This window comes from Stomoxys calcitrans, chromosome 2 (assembly GCF_963082655.1).
Source record: "Stomoxys calcitrans chromosome 2, idStoCalc2.1, whole genome shotgun sequence".
In the NCBI taxonomy this organism is placed as follows: domain Eukaryota; kingdom Metazoa; phylum Arthropoda; class Insecta; order Diptera; family Muscidae; genus Stomoxys; species Stomoxys calcitrans.
The window spans coordinates 5,485,916-5,497,222 of record NC_081553.1 but is presented as its reverse complement, the minus strand read 5'-3'; the positions used below and the strand labels follow the sequence as shown (position 1 = coordinate 5,497,222).

Sequence of the window (11,307 nt, the reverse complement as noted above, 5' to 3'; positions counted from 1 at the left end):
GGGAATATTGTGAAAAACAATAAAGCGATTTTCGATTATTATTTTCGGTTGGTATTGTTAATAGAACAAATCGGTCCATGATTTTGATATTGCTGCCATATAAACCGATCTTGGGTCTTGGATTCTTGAGCCTCTAGAGGGCGCAATTCTTATCCGATTTTATTGAAATGTTACACCTAGTTTTAGGTAGCACTTTCACCAACAGCGCTAAGTATGGTTTAAATCGGTCCATGTTTGGATATAGCTGCCATATAAAGCGATCTTGGATCTTGACTTCTTGAGCCTCTAGAGGGAGCAATTATCGTCCGATTTAATTGAAATTTTGCACGTAGTGTTTTGGAAGCACTTCCTACAACAGCGATAAGTATGATTCAAATCGGTTCATAATCTGGTATAGCTGTCATATAAACCGATATTGAATCTTATCTTCTTGAGCCAATAAAGCGCGCAAGTCTCATCCGATTTGGCTGAAATTTTGCATGAGGTGTTTTGCTATGACTTCCAATAACTGTTCTGAGTATGGTACATAAATCGGTACATAACCTGATATAGCTGTCATATAAACCGATTTCGCATCTTGACTTCTTGAGCCTCTAGAGGGCGCAATTCTTATACGATTTGTACAAATTTTGTACAACGCCTTCTCTCATGACCTTTAACATACGTCTCTAATATGGTCTGAATCGATCAATAGCTTGATACAGCTCCCATATATACCCATCTCCCGATTTTGCTTCTTCAGCCCCTACAAGGAGCAATTCTTATCCGGATGAACTGAAATGTTATAAATACAATGACTTCTACAATGTTCAGCATTCATTTATGGTCCGAATCGGACAATAACTTGATATAGCTCCATAGCATAACAGTTCTTATTCAATATTCTTGGTTGTCCAAAAAGAGATACCGTGCATAGAACTCGACAAATGCAATCAATGTTGGAGGGTATATAAGATTCGGCCCGGCCGAACTTAGCAAGCTCTTGTTAAAGTTTATTTTTTTAATAATTTTTTTATATTCCGCAGCACTCTTCCCTAATAACATGCTTAGAAGAGGAAAACGACTTGGCAGAAGGTAAATTTTCAGCCTTACATTGGAAAAGTATGGCACAGAAAAGTCGATAGAATTGGCGGACGTACCAACAAGTCTCGGCACCGTCACATAAAGGGCGTGTAAACCAAGAGTGTCCAAAATGTCATGTTCGGCACTTCATCACAGTTGCGGGCTAAATGCCAATCCGATGGACTTATCATTTTGGACCATTTTTGTGAGCACGGTAAAGATTAAAAATATGCAAGTGGGATGCGCTGAAGAAAGCCATTTAACGGGAGTGGGCTAAAAAACACGGGCAGATTATATTCGCGCATGTTGCAACTCGTGTTTTTGGCCGTCTCAGTGCATTAGTCAAGGCAAAAGGTCGTTATATGGAGCAAAAGTGAATTTATTCTTAAATTAAGATTACATTTTAAAAATTTTGTCATATGAATTAATAAAAATCATGGTGGGTATAAAAGGAGACATTCTTGGGTGGCTAGTTTTTATAAAATGGAAAGTATCTTTAATAAATGTTTTCTCTTTCAAATTTGAGTTTTCAAAATGTTTAAATATTGTCGGTAAGACTTAGCGACTACTATTTTTGGCACAATTCGAATCGACAAATTTTGGTGAAATTTCCAATACAAGATTGCACTTACCGACAAATACTATTAACTTCCGACAAATATATGAATTCTATCGGTAGGAAGTTAGAGAATCGAACAATTGTTCTGTTATGACTACCAATATTTTCTTCTTCCGGGAATTCCCCATGAAGACAACGCTCATTTTTCTACCGCGCAATCACGATCTAATCCTGGGAATTCTTGCTAAGCTGTAAACTCCGACAGGATTACTAAATTCATCGGATCCATCATCAGTAAAAAATATATTTTTTAAGTTTTTCTTCAAAATTCGTATCCGTTCTTAGAATAGTCCTTTTTACTAAGTAAAGTGTCCTCAAAATGGAAAAAATGTTGCTCTTTCTATGAAAAAAGTCGTAGGACAGATGGGTCCCATTTGTCCTCAAAGTTAAATACAATATTTGGTTAGAAAAGTGTTTTTGAATATTGCTTAGATTTCAAAAAAAAAAATCTGGTCATGTGTTCTGTTTGGACTGCCAGAAATGAAATGACCATAAAATCAAGCATGTCCGAATCTTTGTGGTGGGCGAGGTAGGTGTGGTGGGTATACAGTGATCATCAACATTAAGTATAGAAAAGCATTTGTTAAATAATATTTCATCGTTAAATTTACAAGTAATACGAAGTTCGAAAATATTTAACTTTCTTTCCGAAACAACGTTATATTTGGTGATGAAAGTAAGTTTGAGGTATTTGGCAAAAAAAAAACCTGTAAAAGTATGGCTTTTGTATACTTTATGTTGGCGGTCACTGTAAGCTTGCCTATATGACAAAAATCGGTCAAATCCGATAAAAATGAGTTATCTAGAGTTGATAATAAAAAATTGGCATTTTAATTGTTAGGCCAGAAATTTTCATAGCAACCCTCGTACACCAGGTGAGAATCAAGAATAATTTATGACTATATGGGATTTAAATAAATCCACAGAATTGGATTTTCCATGTGTGATCCGATCGAATTTACCAAATTTGTATTCCATTTTTATACCCACCACCGTAGGACAGGGGGTACATTCATTTAGTCATACCTTTTGCAACACATCGAAATATCAATTTCCGACCCTTCAAAGTATATATATTTCCGATCGTCGTAAAATTCTAAGACGATTTAACGATGTCCGTGCGTCTGTCCGTCCGTCTGTTGTAATCACCCTAGAGCCTTCAAAAATTAAGATATTGAGCTGAAATTTGGCACAGATACGTCTTTTTAATGACGCTGGTTAAGTTCTTGAACGGGTCAAATCGGAATATATTTGGATATAGCTGCTATATAGACCGATTTTCCGATAAAGGGACTAATGCCCATAAAAACTTCAATTTTCATCCAATTTCGCTGAAATTTAAAACAGTGAGTAGTTTAAGGCTTGCCGACATCTGACCAAATATGGTTGTGATCGGACTATATTTAGATATAGCTGCCATATAGACCGATCTCCCGATAAAAAGTCTAAAGACCATAAAAGCTTTAATCATTACCCGATTTCGCTGAAATTTGAAACAGAGGGTTATTTTAAGCCACCCGACATCTGACTTAAGAAGGTTGAGATCGGACTTTATTTAAATAAAGCTGTCATATAGACCGATCTCCCGATCAAGGGTCTGAAGACCATAAAAGTTTTAATTTTTATCCGATTTCGCTGAAAATGGGAACATTGCGCAGTTTTAAGCCTCCCAACGTCCGACCCAAATATGGTACAAATTTGGCTTTATTTAGATATAGCTGTCATATAGACCGATCTGCCAATAAAGGGTCTAAAGCCCATGAAACTTTTATTTTTTAACCGATTTCGCTAAAATTTGAAACAGTGAGTTATTTTTAGCCTCGTGACAACCGACCTAAATATGGTTCAGTTCGGACTATATTTCGATATAGCTATCATATAGACCGATCTGCCGATTAAGGGTCTGAAGCCCATACAATATTTATTTATTATCCGATTTCGTTGAAATTTGAAACAGTGAGTAGGTTAAGACCTCCCAACATCCGACCTAAATATGGTTCTGATCGGACTATATTTATATATAGCTGCCATATAAACCGATCTGCCGATAAGGAAACTTAAGCCCATAAAAGCTCTATTTATTACCCGATTTTTCTGAAGTTTTAAACAGTGAGTTTTTCTGAGCTTAACGACATCCGACCTTAATATAGTTCAGATCGGCTTATAATTGGATATATCTGTCAAAAAGACCAATATTTTGTTCTACAAAATTGAATAGTGACATATATATTAGACCACTCAATGTCCGTGCCAAATTTGGGTGCATAAGTTATCAAATTTTCACCGGATTGCGACGAAAGGGGATTTACGTATATACCCGAGGTGGTGGGTATCCAAAGTTCGGCCCGGCCGAACTTAATGCCTTTTTACTTGTTTTAATTTTAAACATCTTACGAACTGATGATTAAGAGTGAGCTGTCTGCACAAAAGTCAAGCTGGCTGAGTCGCACCTGCACCACTAATATGTAGTAACTGAAAATTTAGATTTGTGCTGTTGCTTTTTAACAACACTGACAAGTAGACATACAAGGATAGCTTCATAACGACAGTTTAATAGACCTGTTATCTCATTCTCTTAAGAGTGTCCAATATTAGCATTATCAGCATTTTTCCTTTAATTGACACATTTTCAGTATTTAACTCACTACGCGTTAGTGTAACAGGTGCGATAGTTAGCGGAAAACTAAACTCATTTTCTTATTGGATATTTAAAATTTTAAAGATGGTTTTTTGGATTTTATAGCACTAAGCGCCATTTCAAAATTGGCACTCTGCCTCAATCGACAGTTTTGCTAATCCCTTCCTTTAGGCAATGACACTATTGTGCGGTGTTTGAGTTTAATCCGATGGTTTAACTTTTTAGTTAATTACTTCCGTCGGCATTATGGTTTGGCAAGGTCCTGACGCAGGACCAGTAGGTAGAAGGCAATTTTCTGGCGGTTGAATGAATTTCTGAAATTCCACGAAACGTTATGAAAATGCTTTATAATTAAAAAGGGGAATTCCTTCCTGTTTTTCATGGACCACACCACGAACTTATCGCCAGGCACTACATTTCGGCCGCAGGTATCCTTTTTGTGGAATTCATTCAAAAAGATGCGTGTCGATGTTCGCTTCTACCTGTATTTATGGCTTTTGGGTGAAATGAAAATGAGTTGGAATTTTTGTAATGAACGGACCGACCGAGTAACAAACCGGATAATGACGAAGCTGCTCTAGTTTTGATGAGGCGTTAAAATTGTTTATGGCTGCTCTTGTTGGTGGCCAAGGAAACAATGGCGGTGATCATTAAAATCCGTTTAATCCTTAAATACCAAGAATTGCTAATCGATTATATCATCGCATCTTGGTTTGGTGCTACGAACAAATTTGTATTGTATTTTTAATTTAGTTGCACGCCGCGTTTGTCGTTTTATTCCGGGATTGTTGCATGCCTTGTACTTTCCGTGAAAGCTTTCGATGCTTTGCCTTTCTGTTTTGTGCCATTGAAAATATTTTCAAATTGGCTCTTTACGAAAAAGTTCTAATTTCTGGATGACGTTGAACTGTGCAGAAGTGTCATCGTCGATGGCTGCCACCAAGGGTATAGTGCCACATGCCTTATTATTCGATGGCAACTTAACCTCAGCCATGAAAATTGTATGGGAAACCACGATTGCTGGCTGCTGATTATTCTTAAGCACAAAAACGTTTTCTCGGGAGCAGAATGGGGAATTGGGCCATCTAGGCTGCTAGGCTAACTCCCTGCTAGCTGAGAACTTTCTTGAAACGTTGTTGTATGATGATGACAGCATGTTTGACGGATGATGGTCGGTCGGTGTACTACTGATGGCCACGGAATAGAAGAATGTCAGTCAGTTCACTGAAGAGGAAATAGCACCGTTTTGCCATGGCTGTTGGTTGCTTTTTTTCGGCGTGCCATCGCTTCATGTTCTCTAAGCAAACAGAATTTGCAGTGGCAGCAAAACCTCGAAAGGGGTTGGGGTTGTTAGGGAGTACGTCGGATGGCATAGTTCTGGGGAGGGAGTTTTTGTGAAGAAAGGTTTTTTAGGTTAAGTTGGGAAAAACAAAGCAAAAACAAAAAATTGAAGCGAAAGAAACTTCAAAACAGCTGCTGGTATTTTTTTGTTTTATTGATTCTATTATGAATTTTGTCAAGCGGTGGTACAGAGATAATGGCTTTCATAGCATGACAAAGATTTTTAGTGTCATTTTCAGTTTTCCTCGTTTTTTTTTGGGTGCCTAATGAAAAAAGGCATTTATATGGCAAGAGAGTTGCAGTAGCCATGTAATAATTTTTCAAAATTACTCTCTCTCGCTCTCTCTCTGAAGCTCTGCTATGAAATTCAAAATGCATTTGGAAATGTTTTCCTAAAATGGTTGATTACAACTCGCCTTTGAAGTAAATCACAAATCTTACCCATCTTAGACCAAACTCTCCGAAAATAGGCGTCGCCTTCATCTAATAAAGCTCCTCCCTCAAGAGAGTTAGAATATCTTAGTTAGACCAATGCGCAGGCGATTTTCTACAGACACAGCAAAAATGTACCCTCAATCACTCATAACTGTCTACGGCTCTCTGAGAGCAGAGAAGACTCTAGCAACAACATGTTAGTTGACATCACAGCAAGTACGAAACCAAGAGAATCATTTCCTTCGGCAAACACCAGTTATCTCTTTCGTACTTAGGCGAGGGCAAGCCAAGCCGTTATCTTTTATGGCTTATCTCAACGCACATCATCTCTTGGGCAAGCAAAGGCCGTTGTTGTTTGCAGAGAGCCTTCTCATTGGAAGACTCCCAAGCCAACAGTGACAGCAGCACACACCAACTGCACGGCTCGTTGGTAGTGGTGAGTGATGGTGGTTGCTTGGCACGAAATGCCTTGGCACACAATGCCTGCCTGGGCAGTGTTTGAGCGTGTGTGTGTGCGAGTGTGAGAGGAGATGCTTGTGCCTGGCTTGTTGTGGCCGTGATGTGTTATGGTTGTGTTCCACACACATTTTTCGTTTCGTCGTCCATATCTCGCACACACAGTCAAGCAACAACGCGCGGCGGTGGACTACACTTGAGCCTGAGCACGGCCTGAACAATATTTGTTAGTAAGCCAAATAGTAAGACGGCATTCCCCTCTGCAAACAGTCGAATTCAAGAGCTCAAGCCAAAGAGTACTCGAGCGCATTGTAGAATTTTTATTTAATAATCGCATAAAAAACAAACCCAAGAAGAAAGCCCAAAAGTAAAGAAACCCCAGAAAGCAAGCACGGGTGGTGTGTTATTTATTTGAAAGAAACAACAAACCGAGCAAACGACCTGCCGTCGTCTTTCGAAAAAATCAAAAGTGTTTTTTAAGTTAATTTGCCAAACACACAAACAAAACAAAGAATATATCAAAGCATACACAAATAATAATAATCAGTCTATCTGAATATTTAAACAAATATACAGCAACAACAACAACATTAGCAACACTTCAGTGGGTGAATCAAAACAAAACTAAATCACCATCAAATTGCAAAGAACCACAATAAGCAAAGAGAATATACCGAACAAGTGCTAAGAATCAATGAGAAATATTTACAAAAAAATTTCAAAGTGAACAACAGTGAAGAAATGTTGCAAAATTTCCGATTCATTAAAGTTAGGAAAATTTAAAAAAAATACTACCAGGTCCTGTGCGAGACGACCTATCAAACGATCGATTGCCTTTTCTAAATCGTGAACGTGCCGTTATTTTTTTCGTTCCATCTTGTTGTCGTTGTCGTTTTTCCTCTAGTGAACGCGTTTCCCACAAATCGGCATCATAACGGCTCAACTATTGAATAGTTTCCTCAAGGGTTCGCCCCACCAAACCACGATTGACATCATGCAGAAACTCTACTCGGAGGCTCCCACCAGCGGGCCCATCAGCATGACCAGCCAGTCCGCTGGGTCGGCGGGTGGAGGAGGGAATAATGCTGGCGGCGGCGGGGGAGGTGGCGGTGGTGTAGGCGGCAATCCCTCCAATCCCAATTCACAGAATCCGAATGGCAACAATTTGGGAAATCCCTCGAATGGAGGTGGCAACATGAGCCCCTTGGCCCGAGCTCCTTATACCATGAATGCCATGAGTATGCCCGTTGGCGGTGGCATGTCTTCGGTCTCACCGCAGACGGCGGCCACATTTGGCTCCAGTGTCTTGGACTCAGCCGCTGCTGTGGCCAGCATGGGTGGCTCCATGGGTGCTGCGGCCGCCATGAACTCCATGGCCCAGAATTGTATGACTCCCAGCAGCATGAGCTATGCCTCCATGGGTTCTCCGCTGGGACAAATGGGTAATTGCATGGGTGGTGGCATGTCCACCATGGCAGCCATGGGTGGTTATTCTTCCATGGCTGCGGCGGCTAGTGCCCGGGACTTGGACACCGGATCTCCCAACTCGTTGAACAGATCACGTGTTGAAAAGCCCACCACCTACAGGCGCAGTTACACCCATGCCAAACCTCCCTATTCCTACATTTCCCTCATCACCATGGCCATACAGAATAATCCCACACGCATGCTGACCCTATCGGAGATCTATCAATTCATTATGGATTTGTTTCCCTTCTATCGTCAGAACCAGCAAAGATGGCAGAACTCTATAAGACACTCGCTGTCCTTTAACGACTGCTTTGTCAAGATTCCTCGTACCCCCGATAAGCCGGGCAAAGGCTCATTCTGGACCCTACACCCCGATTCTGGTAACATGTTCGAAAATGGTTGTTATCTGCGCCGCCAGAAGCGCTTCAAGGATGAGAAGAAGGAAGCCATACGCCAATTGCACAAATCCCCCTCCCACAGCAGCTTGGAGGCCACCTCCCCGGGAAAGAAGGATCACGACGATTCCCATCACATGCACCACCATCACCATCACAGTCGGCTGGAACATCATCAATCGCATCATCATCACAAGGACAGTGGTCTTGGCGGGGCTTTGAGTTCGGCCCATGCCAAGGATGCTGAAGCTCTGGCCATGCTGCATGCCAATGCCGAATTAGCGTGCCTGGGACAACAGGCCCAACATGCTCCCTCCCATCACCAGCACCACCACCAGCTACAGCAGGAGGAATTGTCCAGCATCACAAGCATGGTCAATCGTTGCCATCCCTCACTGATAAGTGACTACCACTCGTCCATGCACCATCTGAAACAGGAACCTTCCGGCTATGCCCCACCCAGCCATCCATTCTCCATCAATCGACTGCTGCCGACCGAATCAAAAGCCGACATTAAAATGTACGACATGAGCCAATATGCTGGCTACAATGCCTTGAGTCCGCTGACAAATTCACACGCTGCCTTGGGTCAAGAATCGTACTACCAGAGTTTGGGTTACCACGCACCAGCCGGCACGACCACCTTGTGACATCACCAGTATCCCTTGGCTTAAGGAAGAGCGGAACAGATGCTGCGTAATGCTGCGACCTCAAGCTCTTCGACGGCGAATGGCGCCAGTGCCTCCAGTGCGGGGGCTGGGGTCACGGCGGCCGCCACCACCACCACCAGCCCCAGTAGTAGCAGCATCTTCTCAACAGGTACCAGCAGCGGCGGTCAACAACAGCAACAGCATCACAGCCTACAAAATCAGCAGCAAAATCAAAATGAGTCGGCACCCTCTACAGCGGCGACCACGTCCAGCCATCATCAACACCATCATCCTCATCCTTCTCACCACGAGCAACAGCAGCAGCAACATCATCATCTGCACAATACCAGTTCCTCGGCGGTAGCGGCGGTGAATTTCTACAATCAAAAGCTCAAGGCGGCCGCCTACTTGAATAGCAAAATGGCAGCTGCAGCCCATCACCACCACCAGCACCATCAGAGTCTGCTGCAAAGTCAATTGACGCCCAGCGATCTGCAGGAGGATTCGTCCAACATAACAAGTGATCTGAACGATGAGCAGTTGCAGCAGGTCCATCAGCAGCAGCAACAGCAGTTCTACAGCAACTATCAGCAATATGCGGCGGCAGCTTCATCCTATCGCAACTGGAATCACACCTTAAGTTTGAATGGAGCGGCGGCTTTGCAGAATCTGCTCTAGACGAGGTACAACTACAGAGAGCGAAAAGTAAGTGGAATGAATATAAAAGCCAGGAGATATAACTTAAAGGTCTAGCACCATATATGGGCCTTAATTTTTGATTTTGACTGAATCATGATCGGTTGAGGAACAGAATTTCTTATGTAAAAATTCCATACAGCCATTTTCTTTGTCACCTTGGACGTGAGGCTTGGCAAAAGAAAACACTTTGGCCAGAGTTTCAATTAACGTCTCCCCAGCCTCAAGAAATGGCACAGAGTGACTTTTTAGCACCTTTCCAAAGCCACACTAATCATCATACTCATCGCTGAACGATTGAACGATCATCGGCTGGCAAGATCCTTGAAGCCAACGGGAAATGGAATAGGTCATCTTAGGCGGCATGTGCAGATGGGTGGTTAGCATTCGTTGGCACCTTTACGCTTGACGCCATTGAAACCAACCAACCAACAAACAAACAAACAAAAATCAAATCTCAAAGATACCAGAAACCCCTAAGAAGTAAACCTTTGTAAATAGGCTCTTTATACATTTTAGTTTCTTTTTTTTTAAATTAAAAATTTGTTTTTTAGTTTTTTACAATTATTTTTCTTTATTTTTTATTCGTACACATGTAATTGTTATTAAAATTGAGGATGAAAAATGAAATTTTTTCTATAATTTTTAAAAAGTCTTTGGATTGGACTTTTTAAAAGCAGCAATCAAAAGTGATGTAGGTTTAAGTGAAACTAAACGAAACGAAAATTAAGCATTCTTTTGTATAAAAACAAAATCCTTGAGACCCACAAATTCTAAACGTTAACTTTTAATTGAGAAAAGATGCCCGCATAAAAACTCAAGCCGTGCCATGAGTATGAAAGACATTTCTATAACAAATTTTTTACTTTTCCGCAAAAAGATCCACATCTAGACAGAATAACCACAAAGAAAACCAATTTTGCAATTTTCTTTTGTTGTTATAGACTTTACAGAGTTAAGTGCAATTTGTTTTTGTTTAAACCTAACAAATGGAAACCAACTTCGAATTCATGAAAAAACTGAACAAAAGACCAAAAAATGAATCTTCAAACCTTTTAATTAACTAATTTTTAAATTTTAGTGTTTTATTTTTTTTTTTTGTAATTTTTTTATATAGTTTAGTTACTGAAAAACTTACTGTTGTATTGTTAAATAGAAGACCCTCCAAATATTACCCTGCCCCCTACACGTAAAAAATAAAACAATTTTTGTAAAAATCTTGTAAAAATATAAAAGTTAAGCCAAGTTAAAATTAACATTTAATCTTAGAAATATTTTAATTATGAAAACTATGGAAGGAAAAACCTACAGCCACATGTACATGTAAATTTTTATTACAACCCTAAGCTTATTATTAAAAAAAAAAACACAAAAAACACACACACACACAACATTAATTAATTACCAAAACGAAAAGGAAAATGTTTTAAATTTTAAAAAAATTCCATAAATAAATGCAATTATTATTCAATAATTAAAACTAAAACAAAAACATCTTTTTTATTATCACAATACAAAACCGAAAAATACCCCTCCTACTCCTAC

At 40.2% G+C, this 11,307-nt stretch overlaps 1 protein-coding gene across 1 annotated transcript; it reads left to right on the top strand.

Annotated features, from left to right (window-relative positions):
- The first annotated feature begins 6,725 nt into the window (after positions 1-6,725).
- LOC106080435 (protein fork head) lies at positions 6,726-11,299 on the top strand. The gene is given in 1 exon segment (XM_013241828.2): positions 6,726-11,299. A coding segment is annotated over 1 exon segment (2,199 nt). The 5' UTR covers positions 6,726-7,545; the 3' UTR covers positions 9,745-11,299.
- The last annotated feature ends 8 nt before the right edge of the window (positions 11,300-11,307 follow it).